This window comes from Phocoena sinus, chromosome 11, assembly GCF_008692025.1.
Source record: "Phocoena sinus isolate mPhoSin1 chromosome 11, mPhoSin1.pri, whole genome shotgun sequence".
In the NCBI taxonomy this organism is placed as follows: domain Eukaryota; kingdom Metazoa; phylum Chordata; class Mammalia; order Artiodactyla; family Phocoenidae; genus Phocoena; species Phocoena sinus.
The window spans coordinates 62,281,222-62,305,837 of record NC_045773.1 but is presented as its reverse complement, the minus strand read 5'-3'; the positions used below and the strand labels follow the sequence as shown (position 1 = coordinate 62,305,837).

The following is a 24,616-nucleotide window of genomic DNA, read 5'->3' as shown; positions in this document are numbered from 1 at the left end:
GGGACCACTTTTTCAATCTCATTCTGACTGTGCCCGGTCTCCAAGCTTTCCCATGTCTCATTCCACTTCAGATGAAATGCTTACTGTCCCACTCTTCAGGTGATGATCTCAAAAATTTTCCTTTTATCTTGAATCACCAATAATGTGACCTTGTGCTCTTACCTTGCATTGTATTTCACCAAAGAAATTCAAACAATCAGGAAACAGCTCCCAGCATCACACACTCTTCCCATAAGTACTCCTCCCTTTCTTCCCACTTTTCACAGTTGAACCTTCTCTGATCCTATCTAAACCCCTCTTGCTATAGTGTAGACCTCAACCTCTCTCCATATTCAAGAATATTCAGAGGCAATTTTCCCGTTTTCTTCTCTGTAATCAATTTTATTTTTCCCACCATACAAATGTGCCATTATTTCTCAGATATTATGAAAAACAAACAAAACAACAAAAAAATTTTCTCTCCTCTTCACTTCCTCTACATTCCTTTTATGTTCTTTCCATACAGTAAATTCTTAGCGAGACTCGTCTGTACTCACTTTCTTCACTTTTTCTCTGCCCATTTTTTCTTAAACCTCTCCAGTCATTTTTTTTTACTTTCTTCCTCCTCTTCACAACAGTACCTGGGTCAAGGTTCTCAGCGACATCCCCATTGTTATATTCATCTGTCAGAATACACACCTACCTGTCCTCTCCTTCTGGATTTTCCTCACTGCCATGACTTTTCAAGGTTCTTTGCTCTTCTTTTTCCTTTTTCTGTACTTCCATACTGCATGTTGGAGAGCCCCAGACTGAGGTCTTAGTCCCTTCTCCCCTCACTTATTTCCTGGTGAAGTCATCGGTCTCTGAGCTCATCCTGGCTTTGAGTCCCATCGAACCCTGACACTGGTTGAATTTATATCTCCAGCCCAGACCTGATCCTGACCTCCAGACTCATCCATTCCAAGGTCTCCTGGACACCTCCACCTGGGTACCTAGTGGATGGCTCACATTCAGTGCTTCCAGAACGGAACCCCTGATCTCCCCCTTTACGCTTACTACACAGCATCTACCGTCTCCTTCTTAGCTGATGACCATACCATCCTTCCATGTGCTCTCACTGGAAACCTTAGAATCATCCTTTATTCTCCTTGCCACTCACTCTTAAGATGTTGGAAACTCCGTTGGTTCTTTTAACTTATATCCAGAATCCAACCACTTTTCACCATCTAAATTATCTCCACCCTTGCCTGAACCACCATTACCCATCATTTTGTACATGGGTTACTGGAGAAGCTTCTAACAGCTCCTTTTGCATTTAAGTTTGCTCTGGACAGTCTATTCTCAACAGAGAAATTAGTGTGTTCTTTTAGAGCATTAATCAGATTTCATCACTCCTTTGATCAGAACCCTACAATAGAAAGTAAGAAAGTGATCTGATCTCAATTTCTGTTCACCTGTACCTTGTTCTTCCTGATCTCCTGCTCCATTATGTTTCAGACACCCACACCCAGAGTCTTTCCCTGTGCCTACACTGATCCTGTATCAGACATCTGATTCCTTAGTGTCTGTGTCTCCATCTAGTCTTTGCACAGATCTCATCTTCTCAGCGTGGCATCCCTGACTGTCCTATTTACTACTGCCACCTGACTTCTGCTTCAGCACCTCTGATCCCCCTCACCTGATCTATTTAAAATTGTTTCCATAACAATGATCACTTTCTAACATACTAATTTAATTAGCTTTTGATGATTGTGTATTGTCTGTCTCCCTTACTAGAACGAAGCTCCTTGAGAGCAGGTGTCTATATTATTGGCTGAAGTAGCCAAAGCATACAATTCTGGTCCTTCATACACCTCATGCTTCTTCTATTCAAATAATGAATTTTTTTTTTTTAGCATACTCTATACTAGTTCTAGCCCGATACTCATCTTTCAATGAGGCAGTTGCTCAGCTTCAATTGATTTGTAATTCTTGGACCCACACTCATCTGATCAACTCTGCCCCTATTTCTCAGCCCAGAGAGCTTTGTGGGACTCAAAATAAACGCCCTCCAGTGGCCTTTGCTGCTATGTGCTACCCTTTGCCTTTCCTTTTTGCTTCACCTTCATCTTTCAACCATTGCCCCTGGTGGCTTGGCCAGGACTTGGGCAGCCCAGTGGGCTCCCAGTGTGACTTCTTCTTCAGCTGATCCCCCCAGGGTAGGATGGGGAGGGACTGACAGTCTGTTCACCTAGCCTTGCTCATGGCTTTTGCTATAAACAGCTTGAGGGAGTAGTTCTGGATTGTCCCACATACTTTTAAAGGGAAAAAATTCCTATTCAGGTCTAGAGGGGGAGGGAGAGGGTTGCGGTGAGTCTTGTTCTCAGAATCTACTTTTGCTTTGATACAGAACAAAATGTGATTTTTTCCATTATTCCTCAAAGTTGTTTATTGTTTTTTGGGGGGTGGATTGTGGCTGTTTGCCTGGTTTACTAAAGATAGAAAGAAGGTACTACTGAGGTTTTAAAACTTGTTTCGTTTTATTTTGTTTTCCCCTTCTTAGCTGTTCAGTGACTTTTCAGGAAGGCAAATGGAATAAGAATGCCTTTGTACTGCCACTGGAACTGGGAATTCAGTGCCACCTGAGTTCTGTTTTCCTTCAGTTTGAAAGTTATATTTCTTCTAAACCCCTCCTTCCTATGTATGTTTCATTATCAATTGTTGTTTTCTCTAGTAATATCCATGATTTGGAAAAAATTTTTCCCACACACTTGGTAATTGAAATAATTTTTCCTATCATTCAGAGAACTCTGGAAATGGCAACATTGATGTGGTGCCTTCCTTGATTTATCAGAACTGATCCTTTATCATCTCTATCATGTATTTAAACACGCTGGTCATGTTTTCTTCATTCTACTTCTAAATTTATTCATGTTGAGGTTGAACAAATTATGAATGTGTTTCTATTTAATCACTCTGCACTGTTTGTATATTTTCTGTGTACAGTGTGTCAGTTGCAGTAATGTGTTCACTTTTATAAACTCTTAGAAGATTGAGACATTTATAAAATTACCTCACATGTGTGACAATTAACAAGGTTAATTCTGCTAGTAGGCAAGCAACTTCTGGAGAATTTGTTTATTTTTCAGAAATATTTTAGGTCCCCTAGGCATTGTTAAATGCCCTGGAGCAGTAGATTTTAATTCATTTCTCTATTAGTAATTCCTGATTTGGTAATTACTGTATTTAGAAAATGAATGCATCAGTGAATTAGAGAGGAATCAAATAGCCCAAGTAAGTTAATGTTCCTTATCAGAGAGCTTAATGTACTTCATAGAAGTACTTTACAAATTTATCGCAACAAATTCTATTTGCTGTCCATTCTGTTAAAGGCAAAGTTATTAGATTTAACTTACTTGAACAAATAAATTTAAACTTCTATTGAATGCTCATCACTGGGGAATACAAGGAGGACTAATATATAGTCCTGCTCTTAAGGAGTTTAGGGAATAACATAGAGACATTCACAACTGCTTCTGGCATATATTTCCATACATATAGGGTTTTACATATATAAAACACAGAATAGTGATAGGTAGATATACATTTGTAATGCCTTTCTTTGTTCCTCATAATTTTAGTTCACTCCTCTCTCTTCTCTTTCCATAACCTCTGTCTACCCCCGTTATGGATACTGAAGTCATAAAAGCATTTAATTGAATTAAAAATGCCAGATGTTTTGAAACATGGCATTATTTTATATACCAATAATAAGAATAAAATATTACCAATTATACTAAACAACTCCATTGATTGTTAGATTGATTTCAATTTTTGAGATGCTAAAATGTGGGGAAAAAAGAGTGTCATATAATAAAAAAATATGATATATAAGATTTTCATCGTGGCCAATGTTCTTTATGTTATGGTTCTATTCCACATCTCTTTATACATTGCAGTTCATCTTGTGTCCCTGTCCACCAAATGTTCTGAGCTTTCTTGAAACCCTCACTCGGAAGTTTATAAAGAAATGCATTAAAGCCATTTACTTTTGTATATGATTCCAGGAATTACCACTATGACAAATGAAAAAAAAAAAATACTAGCAGTCAGACATTTTAGAAAATTAAGGGAAATAATGGGGATAAATCACTGTCAATCCTGCTTGTATCACAGAATTTTATTGAGGATTGAGTCTATCTTTACAGAAGAGAACAATAAAATCATTTTAGGACATATTTTTGCCATCATTCGATAATGTTTTATGTGAAAGTTTATTTATTCAGCAAACATTTATTGAGTACCTCTATCTTCCAGATGTGGTTTTAGAAGTAGGGATACATCAGGAAACAAAATAGACACAGATCCTGGTCTTCATCAAATTTATATTCTACAAATTGATATATAGCTGTTAGGCAAATACAATAGTATTTTATAAAAGGCCAGAGTTTTGGTGCTAAAGTTTGGGTGTGTGTGTCTGGTGTCAAAAATATCAAATTTTTAATGCATAAGTATTGAGTAGTGACTCAGAGAGAGAGAAGACAAACAACTGGGAAATGGAGGCCAAAAGGAAAGTAAACATTAAAACAGTCTGAGAAGAACAGAGGAAAGAATAACAAAAATGTTTTCAAGTAGATTATGAATGAGAATTGCAGTTTTTTTTTTTTTTTTTTTTTTTGCAGTACGTGGGCCTCTCACTGTTGTGGCCTCTCCCGTTGTGGAGCACAGGCTCCGCACGTGCAGGCTCAGCGGCCAGGGCTCACGGGCCCAGCCGCTCCGCGGCATGTGGGATCTTCCCGGACCGGGGCACGAACCCGCGTCCCCTGCATCGGCAGGCGGACTCTCAACCACTGCGCCACCAGGGAAGCCCTGCAGTTTTTTTTAATTAAACCAAACACCCCAAAATAAATTTAAAATGTTGCAAAGTGATAGAAACTGGGCATGTTTCCAATAAATGACTGTGAAGACATTTATTTGGTTTGAGTAAATCATTAAGGATTCAAGTCAGAGATTTCTGTAAACTGTGATGCAAACCCATAATGTGACTTAAAATTGGGCACAAATAGAATGAATTATATATTTCTCTTTTCTATATATTCAACAAAAATTCAAAGAAAACCCATGTTGTTCCTGGTGCTGTGCTGAGTAGTAGGCATGGTGAGAAAAAAAAAAAGTCCTTGCCGTCACAGTGCAACTAGATATTAACCCAAAACACACAAAAATGTAAAGTTATGCCACATTTCAAAAAGGCAAGGTAGAAAGTGGTAAGAGGATGTTTAATACTTGATCTAGGGACTTCCCGGGTGGTGCAGTGGGTAAGACTCTGTGCTCCCAATGCAGGGGGCCCAGGTTTGATCCCTGGTCAGGGAACTAGACCCCACACGCATGCTGCAACTGAGTTCACATACCACAACCAAGGAGCCCACATGCCACAACTAAGGAGCCTGCCTAACACAATTAAGACGTGGTACAACCAAATAAATATAAATAAATAAATAAAAGAAAAAAAGTACTTGATCTAGACTTGAGGATCCACCAAATGTCCTTGAGGAAGAAAAGTATGAGCTGAGATTTATAGGTTGCTTAGCAGCAGGCAAAGGGAGCAGCTTGTGTAAAGGCCCTGTGGTCAGAAGGATACAAAACACTATATGAATGTAAAGAATGCTGTGTTTGCTGAATCTTGGAAGGCAAGGACTTGTAGACCAGTTTACAGAATTTAGTCAAGGATGTTAAGTATTTCACTAAGGATCTTAAGAGCAAAGGGAAGCCACTGAAGAGATTTAAATAGGAAAGTGGCATGATCTTTCTTTGTATTTTTTAAAAGATTGCTTTAACTATAAAGAATGTGATATAAAAGGCAAATGGTGGTAATTCTAGTAGAAGACAACAGCCTGGACCTGGTAAGATAGTGAAAGAGTTAGGGAGATATGGGTGGATCATGAAATATTTAAAGAGAAAAGCTGGAAGAAGGGATATGGATTTGGAATCGAGGTGGACAACAAAGTGGGGAAGGCATTCACTATTGGGTCTGGTAATTTCAAGATGTCTTTGAGACATAAAAATGCCGATAGATGTCAGAGAAGACAGGTAGATATACTGATCTCAAGGTCATAGTAGAGACAAGGGTTGAAGATGGATGGTACTGAACAGAATAAGAAAAAAAGAAAGACTGATTGAGGTTAAGCCATGGGAAAATCCAGTATTTCATGACTGGCTAGAAAATGATGAGTCTACAAAAAGAAGGAGAGACCAGTGAGGTTTTTTTTTTTTTATTTTAATTTATTTATTTTAAAATTTTATTTATTTATTTATACAGCAGGTTCTTATTAGTTATCTATTTTATACATATTAGTGTATATATGTCAATCCCAATCTCCCAATTCATCCCAAAAGTGGCTAGTGTAAGATTTCGAGAAAACTGGGAAACTGTAAGGTTGGGATCCAGAGTCTGTGAAGACATTGGTCTTAGAGAAAGACTGAGTTACAAGTCTATTTTATCAGGAGAGGAGGAAGAGAGGAGGTTAAATAAAACTTTTAGCATTTAACGTAGTGGTAGGTTGAGGAAAATTCCTATCAGATTTCTTCTTTTTTATAATCTCCAGAAAGCAGGAGGTAAGGTTATCTGTAGAGGGAAGAGGTGGTGGGAGGATACATGATCAGAAATTTGAGAATAGAGGTGGTTTGCAATCGTCCTCTGGATGTTTAGGTGAGGGAGTTGCCCCAGGAACCTACCTACAGGAATTGCCTCGTGTTGCTAATGGCACCATTCTGCCCTCTTGTATGTGCTTTCTGCAGTTGTAGTCAGCCACTTGGGTGGATGCAAAGAGAAGTGGGCAGTTGAGTTCATACAAGATGGACAGTTTTCCAGATGGGTGCAATGAGGAGTCAGAAAAACAAGGGGTTTAGGGTATGAGTATTGACCTAAGTGTTGCTGAGATGGTGAAAGCTTAATAAACCTGATGAAAAGAGAGGGTTGATGGATTCAAAGAAAATAGAAAAATCATTGGACTAGAGACCACGGTGATTCTAATCGCTGTGATTTTTATGATTGTCTAACTTATTTTTCTTACTTTTTAGATTTTTAATCTTTTTATTGTTTATGAGAGAAAAGTAATCATGTAATAATGAGGTAATATTTTAAAGATTATGAATACAGTGGTAGAGAGTGACTAAGTCATAATTTTATATGTTAGTGCCTAATTATCTTGTAATATTCATTGTCTGCTTTTAGATCCTAAATGTTTGATACCGGTCTATCTATCATCTATGTATGTATGTATCTATGTATCTATCATCTATCTATCTATCCATTTAAAGATAGTTGCCCCCAGAGACTATAAAAATAATGCTTTGTCTTGTAATAACCTATGATGGAAGAGAATTAAAAAAAGAATATATATAAGTGGCCATCAACAGAGGAATGGATAAAGATGATGTGGTACATATATACAAAGTAATATTAGCCATAAAAAAGAACAAAATAATGCCATCTGCAGCAACAAATGAACCTAGACATCGCCATACTGAGTGAAGTAAGTCAGACACAGACAAATATCATATGATATCGCTTATATGTGGAATCTAATAAAAGGGTACAAATGAATTTATTTACAAAATAGAAGTAGAGTTATGAATGCAGAAAACAAACTTATGGTTACCAGGGGATGGGAGGAAGGGATAAATTGGGAGATTGGGACTGACATATAAACACTACCATATATAAAATAGATAAATAATAAGAACCTGCTGTATATGTACAGCATTCTCTGTAATGGCCTATGTGGGAAAAGAATCTAAAAAAAAAAGAAGAGTGGATATATGTATATGTATAACTGATTCACTTTGCTGTACACCTGAAACTAACAGAACAAGGTAAATCAATATGCCAATAAAAATTTTTTAAAATATTTTAGGCTTGGCAAGGCATAAATTCCTCCTGCAAATAAACTCTGTCATTAGAACTCCAGAGAAGCCACAGATAATAAGTAAATGAATTAGATGTGGCCAAGTCCCAATAAAACTTTATTTACAAAAATAAGTGCCACTCTAGGCTCATAGTTTGTCAAAAACTGATACAAAATCAATCATAGCTCTTCTTAGTTACTAATAAGTAGCATAAAATCAGGAAAATGACTTACAACTGTGAATATTGTACTTTTTTTCATATATATTCTCTGATTTTGTTTGCTTGTAGGTTTTTGATTTCTCTTGTTTGCCTTTGTTCTTCATATATTGTAGTGAAAGAATGCTAAACAAAAAAGAATAAGTTTCACATTATGGTTTTTCTACTTATTAAATTTGGTTTGAATAACGTAAAAAAAGAATTTATATATTTATATATATGTGTGTGTAACTGAATCACTTTACTGTACTAATACAACATTGCAAATCAACTATATTTCAATAACAATTTAAAAAATAATGCTTCAGATTTAAATTTCTCATATATTTTCCCCATATTGTCTAAACATATAAACAGCAAGGACTCCAGGAGCGTAAATCATTTTTTAGTGAGATTATAAATTATTTAACATAGCTTTATTGGGGCCACCCCTTGTTTTCCCCCATTCATCTTTTTTTCCTTCTTCTTTTCTGAATAACCACTAGTGGTAAGCCTGAAATTTCATGCTATGTTATGTTTAACCCTTGGCAAATTGATAAGTTCTAAGCAGAAGTTTTAATTAGAGGTTTTTAATGCATGGTGAAGTCCAAGACAGTAGAATAAACCTTTCAACTACACTTATTTAGAAAATGAAAATAAATATGTGATAATTAGTATAGACAATGCAAAAACATTTAATTTGGGTCTTGGGGTGCACTGGCTTGAATAACACTAGCTGCTAAAATAAGTAAACTCAAAATATTTAATAATTCAAATATCTTAAAGTTTATTTCTTATTCATATACTAGTTCAAGATGGGCGATCCTAGATTTGGGGTCGCTTTCTTCCATATGGTTTCAGGGACTCCAAGCTCTTTCTACCTTGTTGCTCTGCCATCTCTTAGGGTCACATGTTTTGATTTTATTCTGCCTCTGGAAAATGAAGAAGAGGATGAGCAGGGCTTCTTAAATTCACTTCTTTTAAAGCCTTGACTCAGAAATGGCACTTACAAGTCCATTCACATTCATTTGGCTAAAACTCATTCACATGCCTCTACCCAGCTGCAAATGCGGCTGGGAAGTATAAAAGATTTGGCAGTGACATTATAACATGAGAACAAATAGAGCTATAGTTTGGAGCAGAATTCCAAATTTGCATAAATTTTAAAGAGAAAAAAAAAAAACAGAGACACAAATTTGAGTTTGTGGAGAGCTGACTTGATCTACATTTCCCAAGCCCTCTGTGATTGTGTTCAGTTTTTAGAGAATCTTCATTGGGAAATTCTAAGAATTACTGCTTTACAGGATTGAATCAATTAATAAATGCATTTGGTACCAACTATATCCATAATCACTGAAGTAGTACTGTCACACAATCCTCCTGTTCAAAAAACCTTATAAGGTGGGAATTAGTATTCCATTTTACTAGAAATAAGAGACGGAGTGTTTTAGAAAACTTTTAAAGTTCTTCTGACTTCAAAATAACTCTTTTAACCATACTACATTTCTATATAAATATTATATATATAGATACACACACACACGTATATATAGGAACAAGGAAGGTCCAGTGTCAAGATTCACTCAATGTTTATTTATCACCTAGGTTTTCTCAAGAAACTGCTATATTTTTTCTTTTAGTAAAAGTGTCCTTAGGGTAAAAATAAATATATCCCTTTTTTCCTATTTAAAAATTCTATTCTCACTTGCTTTGACCACACATCTTTAATCTGCACATAAAGACCTTTGCCTAATTTTTCAATTAGAAACTTTTTTTTCAGTATGTAATATGTGTCAATCATGTAGTGTGCTAGACATTAAGAATACCAATAGCAAAGATATCCTGCTCCTGTTTTCAAGCAAGTGGGAGAGAGAGATAGAAAGGTGGGGGAGAGGCAGAGAAGGAGACAGAGCGGGACAGAGGGGAACAAGCAGTGCTGATGCACAATGTCTTAAGCGTGGAGATGGAAATAGGATAGGAATTTAAATTGAGTAGTGAGGGTGTGAGTCATATAGAAAGGCACATAACTCCAATTCTGGGGCCAGAGAAGACTTGTGGGAAGAGGTAGCACCTGCTGTGGAGGTGAGTAAAGCAGGTAGGAATTATTAAAGGCACATGGCAAGAGAAGAGCATGTCCCAGGAAAAGTGAGCAGCAAATGGACAGTCTCACAGTGAGAGAGAATATTACCTACTTAAGGAATTGGAAAGGGTAAATAGGTTGAGTGTAGAGTGAGGAGGAATCTAGTGAAAACTGAGACTAAGTGGTAGCCCAGTCTTGGGGTATTCTGCTATTAATGATAATTTACTAACCTGTCCTGGGGCCTCACCTGGTCTGACTGCTTCAGCATCTCTGGGTTTGCCCTCGCCCCCTGTCCTCCATCATCTCTGTATGAATTTATATGCCTTCACAACGACATTGTTTGGCTTACAGTGAAAGGTCCAAGTGTCCAGGTGGCATTTCTCTACCTCCTATCCTGTGATGTTCAGTTCAGTTCAGTCTCCTAGTTCTGGGTCATTCTACTTTGAGATGTGGGTAAATTTGAGAGCAGAAACTGTCACCAAAGAATAGAAATGGGATCTCAATAGACTAGGTCCACTGTACAGTTTCTGCTATAAAGAAAGTAGTACATACTGAATAACATTCAAAAAGGAAAAGTAATCTTTCTTCCCCTGACACATCGTGGCAGACCTGAGCTCTGGGAAACCATGTTCATACACTGGGCTGGCCTGGAAGAGTTGTTGATCTAGTAGTGAGAACAGCCCTGTAAATATACAATGTGAGAGGAGGTGAGCTCAGGGTCTCTCTCCTCTGCCATCTTGACTGATCTACAAGAATTAAAACAAACAAACAAACAAAAAACCCATATAATGTAAGTGCATTGGTTTTACACAGATGGAATCAAAGTGTTAGAGAGCATAGAGGAGGGGAACCTCACCTAAGAGCATGCAGGTGCATTAGAGAACGTACAAGTCAGGACTAAAGTAGGAAATGACCCTGGAGTAAAGGTTACTAGGATGTTAATTAAGCCTTTGCATTTCCTCTACTGTGAACTTATTATTCTTGCTCTTTATTTGCTTTTCTAACAGAGTCTTCGTTTTTAAGACTAAACCCCAGTTTATTGTTGGCCTCATAAATTTATTTTTAATGATTTTGACCTGGGCAATACTTTAACTTTTATTCTAAATTTTTAAAGTTCTATTTCTAAAGTAATTAAGTCAAAGATCTACCTGGAAGATATTTGGGTGATGATGTGTGGTGATGATCTAATTTTTTCCTCCAGACTCTGAGCTAAAAGCATCAAGACCACATAATGAATAATCCGTTCCTTCCTTACTCTTTGAAATGCATTTTTTATAGCTTATTAAATTCTTACATAAATTTATTAAGGTTTGATTCTGAGGTGCTCTGTTCAAAATACACACTGTCTATCATTCAATTTCTACCACTTTATTTTAATATTACATGGTATTCACATTGCTGCATTGCTCTCATTTTTTCAATGTTTATCTAGTTATTTTCCTAATGAGATTAAAACAAACAAACTCAGGGCAACTTAATTGTAACTTGAATGTTTTATTTATAAAGAAGATAACATAAACTTTCTTACTTTTTAAAGACTATTATTAAGTATACTGCACTTATTTTTCTTTAGAGAAATGCTATTTTTCAAGGATTTCATTTTTATAAAACTTTTTTTCTCTTCCCTATATCCTAAGATTTCTATATCTTTATTAAATGCAACTTCTAAATATGAAGCTATTTGACTGCTAAACTGTTATTTTATTTCACTTTCATTACCAGGTTGAGGTATTTTAGTAGTAAATACTATTAAAAATAAAAGAAGTATTAAAAGGATAATTTAATTAAATTGATTAAAGAATATACTACTTTTCAAACTTAAAATATCTTAACCATCTAAGATCTGTAAAGGACCCGGATTTTATCTACCCAATAACCTAATGTAAAAGAAGAGGATATAGTGATAGAGATTTTCCAGAGATTCCCATGCTGTCTAGTTGCAGAATCGATGCTAAGCTCAAGCCGCTTCAATACTAATCTTGTTTAGTAGACCCCTGGGACACAACACAGTGTTACGAGTATGTGTGTTGAAGTCAGACAATCTATATCAAAAATCTCTTGCTGCCATTTACTGAGATGTGTTTAGCTTTTTATAACCTGGGGATAAAATGATGCTTGTGCGGAATAAATGGGATCATGCATACACAGAACTTGTATGCTTGATGTATGGAAGCATTCAGTAAATATTTACTGTTATTAATAATAATATAAAAAATTATGGCTTCCAGTTATTGGGAAAGTATACTTTACTTTCTTGCTAAGATGAGTTTTAATGTCTGTAGATACTTAAGATTTGGGGGGCCTGTGTGATGGAGCATTATTAGTCCCTGGTACAGGGTTATCTTCGAAATTCAGCTTAATACATTACTTTTGGTGATTCTGTTTTAAAAGCGAATACCTTCTGTAGTAGGTGTTGTCCTTAAAATTTCAAATATGATAGAATTCACAATGGAGGTTAGGTAAAGGATATGCTTGTGAATTTCCTGATGTGTGGTGGTGTTGGGGGGATATCGGGAATAGGAAGTAGAGTGGCTTCTGACTTCTTTTGTCAGGAAGAAATGTGGATTGGTTGTCCCTTGAAAGAGAGAGCACTTTCAGGATAATCACAGCACATTTTTAGAAAGTATATAATAAAGCTTACCATGTTGGAATCTAAGATCGGGATTTTATCTTACGCTCCAGGAAACATAATCTACAGGACAATTCTGATGAGTGAATGAACTGGGAGATTTTCTTAAAAGGCGTGTGTTGCTATGGTGATTTATAATGTCTCCTTTGAACAGAAACATGTAGGATATGACGGACTCCTTCAATATGACCAAAGAGAAGGTAGGGCCAAGTCTATGTTACCCTAAAAGGGAAAGGTTGCAGAAAAAATGAATTTCACAGATGATGAATGAGTACTATTTGTGATACTAAGTGACAAATTTGATTTACTTTGATCCTCAAAATAAATGTAACAAATATTATTCTTTTCCATCCTCATGATTCTAATCATTAGGGTCATTACATTTTTGGATATAAATGAGTTGGTTGGATGTGATGAATGCAACCCTGATTGGAATATTGTTATCATGACCAAGCTGTTCTGCCTGCCCCACACTTTTTCATTTTAGTCCATCTTGTTCACCATCACCAGCTTTATCTTTCTATGGTTGCCTAGAATCCTTCCCCTTCCAAACCTCCTGTATGAAGACACAAAAGGTAAACCCTGGCATTATCTCTTTCTCTTCTCTCAGGTGTGCCCCTTTCTTCTTGGTATCTTCTGCAAATTAGTCAAGGCTGATCATGCCCTTCCTCTTCACAGCTGGAAATGACTCCATCCATTTCTATCTTCTCCTGGTCCTACTTTTTGTCACTAATGTTATAGGTTGCTCCTTAGATACTAGTGACAATTTAGTCACTTACCATATAATTTTGAACTGTTACTTAACCTCTTGGGGCTTTAGTTGCCTTATCTATGAAGCAAAGAAATTGGATTAAAGTCAGATTAATTTGGGGAACTGTATGGTCTTGACTATTCAACTCTGTCATTTGTAGATATAGATAATTTATAGAAGAATGAGCTTGACTGTTCCATAACTGAGTCACTTTGCTGTACATCTGAAACTAACACAGCATTGTAAATCAACTATTCTTCAATTAAAAAAAAATAACTAAAAAACAAACAAACAGGCTGTGGGCCAGATTTAGCCTGTGAGTCATATATTCCAACCCCTGAAGTCTCCTTTCAGTGCTAAGATTTTATAAGAAAATAGAAAGCCATTTCTATTCCTAATATCAAAGGGCTGAAGTTTTCCCTCATGGTGTGTCATCATTAGATATTACCCTAGTTCTTTGTCATTGACGATGATGGACAGTTTGGGTTCTGCAATCTCTCTCCAGTATATTTCACATGGTGTGGACATCTTAACACATATTCTGGGATACTTCTCCCAGTTTCACAGCAGATCATTCTGACCAGAACATAAACTGGGTACAACCTTGTCATCAATTTCCTCCATAATCCTTTTTATAGGTCAAATTAAATGTGACAGTATACTCAGCAATCTTTTTGCTTCCTGAAATATTAAGAGAGGGTAGTGTAAGCAATATGTCAGCAGTTCAATAAACAGTGTTGTTTGGATGATTAATAAGTGAGGAGCGCACAGTACACACAATCTTCTCTGACATTTTCATGCAAAATAATTATCTTTCAGAAATCTCCATCTACTTCTTCAATCAATGATAAAGTTTGTAGCTCCTTGGCAGAATGCATCAATAAAAGTACCCAGTCTTAGATTCAGTGCACCCTGGCTTAATGTACATTTCGTTTCAGTAGAAAGTGAAGGGGAATGGGTAAGACCCTCATTTTATTTTGCTTTCCCATGCTGTCTATTTTCATTCATCTCTGATCTAGCATTAATTAGCACTTTGTGATGGCTCTCGTCATATTCAACACTGCCACGCTCACCAAGCCTGAGTATTTTTTTGAATAAAGTTACTAAGTGTCTCTGCTAGAACATTCATAAGACAAAAAAAGCCTGTGTATCTCTGCTTCATTATTACTGCAGTTATCTTTCAAATCTTTGTGTTAAAGGGACCTAATCATCTATCTGCTGTCTCACCTTTAGAAGTAAAGTCCTATATCCAGAGTAGTCATATCACTGTTATTGACTTGAAACTCATCTGGTGGTTTCTTTATACTTGTATCCTATCTGACTTTCATTTCCTTAATAAGAAGGGTTGGAGTTTCATATCAGTCTCTCTTATGTATCTGTTCCCTGTTTTCCTCCAAAATTTCCTGTTCTAGTTGTCTGTACTGCATCAAGTTTCTTTACATGTCCACCGTTTAGAAACTTTGCTTTTTATCTGTCTGGATCTATATTCACTAATATGGAATTGGTCTGCCCAGAAAACATGAGTTTGAATTCCTCTTGTCAGTCTATTGGGTACATGCTGTGACCCCAGAAGTAACAGATCACCAGAAGCATTGCAACATTTTGATCTAGATGATTGGGCTACAGTGTAATATGCCTACCATCAATATAAAGTAATTTTTTTTCTTCTTGTAACTCCAAATTCTTAGCTGGAGGTGAGATCTGCTTTAAAGAAGTTGATTCCTAAGCAAATATGATCCTGACATGTGAGTTAGAAATAATTGTTCTTGTCACAGAAGAATTCCTCACTCTGCAGAAAGTCTCTTTCACAATTATTTCTAATTATCAGCTTTCCTTGGTTCCTTCAGTGGTTTACCTGTCAGAAACCCTGAAAATCCATGAATTTAAAGGTTTATATGCAGAACCACTCAAAAGAAGATGAAGCAACTCTGTAATTAGTCTTGGTGATGATCAATCAACCTGGTCATCAGGAACACATCTCTCTATAGTGTGAAGTGTACCCCAAGATTTGCCGCATTTGATGTACCTCCCTACTCATTCAACCTTGAAATCCTGCAGTTAACCTTGACTCCTTCTTCTTCCTTTCAGTCAAAATAAATTAGCCAATAAATTCCTCCGTTTTATCTCCAAAATAGCTCTCAAATCTGTGCCTTCCTTTTCATTCCCACTGCCAGTGTACTTGCTCAAAAAATATCTATGGAGGGTTTCCTGTGTGATAGTCACTATCCCAGATGTTGGAGACACAACTGTTAAAAGAATCAACATTTGCTTGAGAGAATTTACATTCTTATTCAGCATTTCATTATGTCTTGCTTTAATGAAAATATTCATCTTAATCTTTCAATCTCCTCCCCCTTGGAATCTATCCCTATGCTAACACCAGAGTTGCCTCTGTGAAAAACTATCTGGATCATGTCACGTCCCATATGTGGATGACTCTTTACCATCACTTTATAAATGCCAAGCTCGGTAGCCTTGAGTGCTCTTTACGGGCTGAGCCAAATCTCCTTTTCTAAATTTATTTCCAGCCACTCCCACCTCTGTTCTCCAGTCACACTGAACCAAGTGCTGCTCTAAGAATAGGCTGAGATGAGGTTTTCATGGCTCTCTTGTGACTTTGCACTTACTGTACCTACAATTCTACACTCCCATTTCCACCTGAAGAATTTCTACTCCACTCTGTGAAGGCAGTTGTCTTTGCTCTCCACAGTTAATTTCCTCACCTGTAACTCATAGAAAAATTGTGAAACATGCTTTTATAAAGGTAGCAATTATAGAATTCAAATTATTTTTATACTTGTTTGTGTTTTTACTTCCCAACATCATTCCCATTAGATTATCAGCTTCTTGAAGGTAGAAGATACATTTTCTTTGTACTAAAGAGTAGTTTGCTGAATAAAGGCAGAAATAAATGGGTGAAGTACACAAGAGATGCTGTACTTTCATTATTAAAAGGGATACTTATAGGAATATCAATGTTACTTTAAGAAAATTGTATATTCACTTTTCTCTTATTTACCATGTCTAATACGACCACATTGTATAAATTGACCTCAATGGCAAAATCAAACAAAACCAAGGAAGAGAAAAATAAATATCATTTAAAGTCTTATACAAAGTACTTATTCAGTTCCAATTGTTTTACTATCTAGGCAGAGCTTAAAATAGGGTTTTAAGAGGTCTAGTATTGTTTAGCACCGTTGTCTGAAAAGAACAACATCCTTTTCAAAGGACCTTAGCCATACAAAATCTTACATCATTCTTTAAAGTTTACTTTGCAGAATTTATGGTATCTCCAAGAAAAACGTTTAATATTATGCAAAAAGTAGTGTTTCCAGAACTACCTAAAAATGAGCATATAAGAATAATCCAGAAGGAAGAGCTTAGGTGATCATGTGCTTGAAGTGAGAGATGTAGCAATAGACTCAGTGTAGGAACCATCGCTCCTCAGGCATCATCAGGTAATATGGCAATGAGCTGCGAGCTGCCTGGAGTTTTCCAATACCAGCATTTCCCCAGGAGTCACTAAATTGTAAGGAAAAGGAGCATTAATGTGTCTTAACAAATAGTGGAAATGATTTAATTTAATGAGGTAGAAAAAAATGAAAAGAATAGTATAAGTTCATAGGCAATTGAATCCCTCAAGGCAAGAACAGCTGCTCTTAAGGTCTCTCCAGCTGGTGAACCTGTAGTACAGTAGTTTTATTTTTTTAAATTAATTAATTTATTTATTTTTGGCTGTGTTGGGTCTTTGTTGCTGTGCGTGAGCTTTCTCTAGTTGTGGTGAGCAGGGTCTACTCTTTGTTGCGGTGGCTTCTCTTTTGCAGAGCACAAGTTCTAGAGCACAGGCTCAGTAGTTGTGACACATGGGCTTAGTTGCTCTGCAGCATGTGGGATCTTCCTGGAACCAGGGATCAAACCCATGTCCCCTGCATTGGCCGACGGATTCTTAACCACTGCACCACCAGGGAGTCCCTGTACAGTTGTTTTAGATGAACAAGTTTAAGGAAACAATCTCGGCAGAAGACGGCTAAGGTTCTGGTTCGTCTAAACAAATGTTTTTGAATAGTCCTAAATGAAGAGGTGTAATGGAAGGAAAGAAGTGTGTACATAGGCTTAGAGCAAGTATGACTGTAATGTAAATCCTCATGTCCTCAAAGACACCCACTGCCTGACAAGAAGGTATTTGTGAAAATATATACATATTTCTAAAATTTTCAACCTATTGGTACAATCAATACCACAATTCAGGAAAGTATATATATGGGAAAAATGCCCTTCTTAGGTCAAAAATAGAGGGACTCTCTCTGTAAATGAATAATAGTAGTCTTCTTGTTTTGTACTAGTTAACATTTATCTTTGTTTGGATAAAGGTTTTAATTACATGAATTCACTCTTAAGCCAATGAAAAATTACCTGTGGTCAAGTGATTTTTCCCAGTTGTTCAGAACCTGGGGTATTTAGAAAATAACCCACTCACCTATTTTTCTACAACACTCCTTTGCGACTTTATGGGATATTTGATTACCATCTGAGGAACAGTCTACTGAAGATAGAGGAAACAAAAGATAGCTGAAGGTCGCAGTGCAAACATTAGACCCTCTGATGGATGAAACTTGCTTGTCATTTGACACAGAGGTTGTAACATAGGGGAACTGAACATTAGCTTCTGTGATGAGCTGTGGTATTTTCTTTCCAACTGAATTTTGCATAAAGGTCCACATCCTTTGTTTATAATTTTTTTCACAAGCATCCAAGCCCCTGAAACTATCAGCTTCAGCAGACTTATTTTCCTTTTCCTCCCTCACCTTTATTTGAAGACTTGAATAACTTTTTCTGTCCATTTTGAGAATGTTTATAATAATTTTAATGCTGGCATTCTCCCTGGGTTAAAAATGGTGCTCAAAATAATGCATCTTAAGGTTATAATAAACAGCAGCACTTCCTGAAAAGAAATTTATAGCAACTCCAAAGAGTTGATAGATTTGCAAGATAGTAATGCTATTATATCATTAAAAATATTATTTAGATAATCATAACAAAATATATAGGAACATATGAAAAATATGACCATTTGAACAAAAGTGATAGTTCGTGTTTCCTAGATATCTCCAAAATAAAGTAGTTTAGTCCACTTTTAACTTATTTGATAATACTACAATAAGAAAAATTATACAACTACATTCTGAAGTGCCTCTCCTCCTTTGTGAGGAAATGTTTCCTTAGAATTACAATTGACCCTTGAACAATGCTAGGGTTAAGGGCCACTGACCCACATATTTGGAATCCTGCATGTAACTTTTTTAACTCCATAGTCCTCATCCACGGATTCAACCAACTGCAGACCCTATAGTACTGTAATATGTATTTAGTTAAAGAAACCCCTGTATAAGTGGACCTGCACAATTCAAACCCATATTGTTCAAGGGTCCACTGTAGTTAGTCTTTGATCTGCTGTTAATGGAATTATGTGTAGTCATCATTTTGGTAAATCTTAACCCTATATGCACTTGTGGATCTTGCCCCAAAACAATGTCTCAATATTTCTGAAAGTGCCTCGTAGTATCTAAAATGGACTTAATAATAAATGCAATACTTACTTCATAGTGTATTTTGCCTGTATGTCTTCCAATTCCCTCTGTTATACTACTTTGTCTTCCCATGCACCATTCTCAATGCGGTGGAGCCCAGGAAGTTAGAAATATCTTACAAAGTGGGAAAGAAACCTTTATCCACTTTTGGTATTACCCTCTATTTGATTATCATTAAAGTGTTTTATGGAATATACAGTTTTTAGTGAAATAACTCTATCAGATTTTAATAACAAGTCTGACTTGCTTCTCCCCCAACCCCAAACTTAGCTGAGTTCAGTGTGGAGCTAAGTTTGGATGTATCTGAGTGGCTGGGAACAAATCATACTCTCAATGGCTCTTCCTCACTTTTGATGAGGGCTTAATTACTGGATTGAGCTTGTCATGTCTGAATACCTCTTTCTTGATTGGGAGTTCTTTCTTATGAGGCTCCTTAGTGCCTCAAGCAAGATGGATCTCAACTTCTCACCATGTCTGGTGGGATCTCAGATATGGGGATCCTCTCCTGCCTGTATTGTTTTGGAGTCATACGATTCCTTAAATTTTTCTGATTTAGTCTTGTATTGATATTTTGTATTTCATGTAAATAGCTAAAGTAACTAGTGTTCAGACTTCCTGAAAGGAAGTTTGCTTGAGTGGTACAGGCTTCCTGAAATTGTCATAAAAGCCATGAGTAAAAAATGAGCAACTCAAGGTTTCAGATATGGTCACTGCTTGAAGTACATAATGACCTTAGAAGATTTGGGGGCACATAGTATGACTGGTAAATTTTTTCAATGGTGATAGCTTTTTTAGAAAAGTTACAAGGAGGTAGGTACAATTACAAAACTGCAAAATGATTTTGAAAACTGAACCAGTTTGAACTTACATGTTAAAGCGGCTAGAATATTTGAAACCCTAAAGTGTTTCAGTCCACTGCTCTGTGCATAGATAACTAAAAAAGACATGGCAATCAGTGCAATTACCAGTCCTAGTCTCCATCAGGAATAAACTAAAGAAAAATTGTTCTTTAGTGTTTTCCTATTTCCCAAATCACTTTTTTCTTCCCTCACTCTCATACCAAAGGATCCAAATGCATTATTGCATACTCTCTTGAATGCCCCAAGATCCTTACAATAAACCTGTCATCTTTAAGCAATACTTCTATGCTGTGGTGCCATCATTCTATTTTATACCCTATGAAAAACAGCTTTCTGGCAAATGAATATGTTGAAAATATTTGAACCACAAATTTGTACCTCTTCCAGAATGTTCTTTAATACAATGGCATACCACTCTGATGTTGAGATTTGGGGTATTAGGAATGAATTGAAGTGGGCAGGATTATTTTCTCATAATCCAGCAAAGTGCATGAAAGTGGTGATCAGTATACTTTCTCCACATAAAACTGATGTCATTCAGGACACACTGTAGTTGGGGACTGTATATTTACAAGAGAGTCAATATGGCATGTTAAAAACATGAAATTTGGAATGCTGGCTCAACAACATTCTGTGATCTTGAACAGGTCTTGATATTTCGTTAGTAAATAGAACATGTTAGTAACATCTATGTCACTGGGTTTAGTCAAGAGAAAAGAAATGAGGTATTGTAGGCTTGTATATTTTATGAACTGTTATCTGCTACATTGAGAATGGCTCAGTACTGAGAATATAGTATTTGATCTCCATATGTACATGTACATATAGAAATGCCACATTAGGCATACAGCCATTTTCTAGAATAATATATGCATATGAATATTTTTACATAAATGCTCTTTTCTACAACAGTTATCTTAATTTACATTATGTTTTTTATCAGTAGTCTCGGAGATTTTTAGCAGAGTTTCAGAAGGTGAGATATGAAGAGGGGAGGCATCTTTAAGTACTTCAAAACCCCTGCATCCCCGCTGCCCTAAGACTTATATCTTTTGGTCAAAGAGTTTGATTTCAAGCCATTTGGACATAGATGAGTATATTCTGAAGAAGTCAATGAAGTTTTGGTTAAAACAAAAATGATACATGCACATTTCTGTAGGCAATGATGACAGTTCCATAATAAAACATAGTGAGGCAAAGAGAAAAGAAAAGATATAATTCTGATAATAATTTGAATTTTATCAAGATGCAACTCAAACATTTTAAATCATGTTTTTTATTGTTATTTTTAGATGGGGCACACTGAGAGGAGCAAAAGGGCGGAAAGAAAAATTTTGGGTATGTAATGCTTTTCAATTAAATTTCTACTGTGAAGTGAGTATTTTAGAATCATCTGTATTCCCAGCTTTGTATAATTTAGTCATATCCTAAGTCACTGTAATATAATTTGTAATACTGGTATTTTCTCCAACAGAAAATCCATTATAATCATTTATATTATAGTAACATTTTACAACTCCTCTTATCTCAAATTGTAACAGATGAATCAGTATTATTTTTCAAAATGAGAATCAACAGAATAACTTTTGCTCTATTATCACCTATATTAAAATTAAAGAAATGATTAGAGTTCTCACATATGTGTCAATCAACTTTGTATTCTTACATTATTTTTGCTATGGGTGATGCTTTTGTAATGTTAGTATCAAATATATATAGTTTTGTTTTTGCCAACTATAGCTAACACATGATTCTTTACTGAGAAAAAACTAATATCTAGTCTAAAAAAATAATAGAACTTATATGTAAGAAAGTTTGAAGAAGATTGGAATATATTATCTCAAATATTCAGTTGATTACAATAAAGAAAATTATCCCAGGTCCTTATATTATATACCTTTTTTCCCCCAGAAATAAAGTTTAGGTAATGATATTCATCATAGAATTTGAACTTGAATGTATGCATTACAGGGCATATTATAACTTATAAAACACTAAATATTAGGGCATGTGCTCACTCAAGTGGCTCTTGTTAATTAGATTTCTCCACAAGGCACTCACAAAAATCAATCACCCAAGTATGTGGTCACCACTCGTATTTGTCTTGTTGACATATGGAGGTGTTATGCTTTTGAGTAGAATGATGTTTCTTTGTATTTGAACTGAGCTTTCTTAAGTATCATTTTCCTTATTAAAATAGCTTGAGATAGTCAATAAAATTAGTGTTCAATAGTTAACATTTATGATATGTGAAAGAGAATATATTATTTGAGCCTCCTGGAATATTTCTGAATGCAGAATAATGTGAGTAGTTAAGGGTGGGGGGACGGCAGAGTGAAATCATCTACAGCATTGCCAAACCCGGGGTAGGAGAAGCCTGAAAAGAGCCTGAAACACACACATGGTAGGTACAGCCCTGAAATATTTGAAACCAGGTGCAATTAAGTTTAACCAAAACTTTTCTCTAGCCCTGATCCTACTCAGTTCTTTACTAAATTGAGGGGATTAGTCCCTTACCATATCTCTCTAGGAGAAGAAAAGACTAACCTTCTTTGGAAAATAATCTCAGTGTCAATCTCTATGTAGTTCGCCCTCCATATCTGAGGGTTCTGCATCCACAGATTCAACCAACTGTGGATCAAAAATATTTTTAAAATTCCAGAAATTTCCAAAAGGCAAAACTTGTATTTGCTGTACACGGGCAACTATTTACATATCACTTTGCATTTGCAACTATTTACATAACGTTTACATTGCATTAGGTATTATAAGTAACCCGGAGATGGTTTAAAGCATACGAGAGGATGTGTGTAGGTTACATGCAAATATTATGCCATTTTAAATAAGGGACTTGTCAACTAAAAAAATTGCACAATGTGAGGGTTGTGAGTTAAGTTTTATTTGGGGCAAAATAGGGACTATAGCTCAGGAGACAGCATCTCAGATAGCTCTGAAGAACTGCTCAGAAGAGATAGGGAAGAGGTCTGTATATATATATGATTTTAGTGACAGGGGAATACATGTAATCAAGCATACATTTTTGCAGAAGGTTGCTGCTAGTTTCATGAAGGTTACTGCTAGTCACAAGAAGCAGATGTCACCGTTCAGGATTTTAGTGCTTTTCTATATATGAGAAGATGCAAGAATTTGGACTCATAAAATCTTCTTCTGAAAATATCTAATTATCTAAAGGCCTGTTCTGCCAGTTTTTCCCAGAGCACAGTGTGCCTCATTCCTGATCTCCACCCTGAGCTCCTTTCAGGTGTGTTGAAGCTCAGAGACTGAAGTGGCTAATGACTTTATCCTTGTAGAGGCAGATGTCAGGTGTCAGTTTTTAGTTGGCAGACTTGAGCATCTGTGGATTTTGGTGCAGTGAGAGAGGGGTCCCCTGGAACCAATCCCCCACCGATACCAAGGGACAACTGTAATTATTATGACAAAGTATGCAGCATGCATTTAAACATTTTGAGACGTGTAGCAGAAAAATGTGACCAATAACCAAGGGAAAAAACTATCAATAGAAGCAATAGATGTAATAACCATTGTAAAATTTTTTTAAAATATGAATGAAAAGATAGAGAATTTCAACAAATGATTTCAACACACAAAAAGAAAAGAATTATTGTAGGTGTGAGTGCAATGTCTGAAATTAAGAACTCACCGTATGGGTTAAATAGCAGGCAGAATTAGATATCTTAAATAAATGCAATAAAATATATCCAACTTGCAGTACACAGAGGAAAATATAATGAAAAATCCAGAACACTGGGAAGAGACGGATGGGACACAATCAAATGTTTTAACATACATGTAGCTGTATTCTCAGAAGGATGAGAGAGAGAATGAAGCAGAACCAATATTTGAAGAACTGATGACCAAAAGTTTTCCAAAATAGAAAGACACCAACCTAACTTCGGAAGCTCAATAAACTCTAAGTAAGAGAAACTAGAATTTTATATCCAGTGGCAACTTTCTTCAGAGAAGGAAAATCAGAAACATTTTCATTCAAACAAAAGCTAAGATAACACAGCATCAAAAATATAAAGCAAAAGTTACAGAAGAAAAGGGAAAGACAAATCCACAATTTTGTTGTATATTTCAACACATCCTACTTATTATTTCATAGAGTAAGCAGCTAAAATATAGGTAAAGATATAGAAGATTTAAAAAAACCTATTAGCTAGCTTTATGTAATTAAAATTCATAGAATACTAGATACAACTATTAATGAATATACATTCTTTTAGTGCATATGGAATAGTTGCCAAAGTTGACCATATGCTGGGTCATAAGGTAAGTTCAACAAACTGAAAGGATTGAAATTTTACAGAGTGTGCTATGTCAAAACTTGTGTTACTTAGCTAAAGCAGTACTTAATGTAATAGAAGATGCATGTATTTGAAAAAAAGAAAGGTTAAAATCAATGCATATATTAAAAAAGGAAAAGTTGAAAATAATAATCCAGTAAACTAGATAAAGAACTCAGACCTCCAAAAAATAGAATGAAGGGAGTGAAAAGGAGAAGGGCAGAAATCAATGGAAAAAAATGGACATACAATAGAGAATATCAAGAGGGCAAAGATATGATTCTTTGAAAAGATTAAATTCCTAGGAAGAATCATAAAGAAACCAAGAGAGGAAAAAAA

The 24,616-nt window shown here is 35.9% G+C and overlaps 1 protein-coding gene across 5 annotated transcripts in view; it reads left to right on the top strand.

The window, feature by feature from the left end:
- The window catches only part of TINAG (tubulointerstitial nephritis antigen), a 95,160-nt gene that overhangs the window by 58,247 nt on the left and 12,297 nt on the right, over positions 1-24,616 (top strand). For 4 of the 5 annotated variants that reach the window (XM_032650362.1, XM_032650364.1, XM_032650366.1 and 1 more), the window contains one exon: positions 2,522-3,854. In XM_032650362.1, coding sequence (XP_032506253.1) covers positions 2,522-2,804 — 283 coding nt within the window. In that variant the 3' untranslated portion in view covers positions 2,805-3,854. Of the gene's footprint in view, positions 1-2,521; positions 3,855-21,262; positions 21,309-24,616 lie in introns of those variants that run through there. The other variant, XM_032650365.1, reaches the window with a different exon arrangement.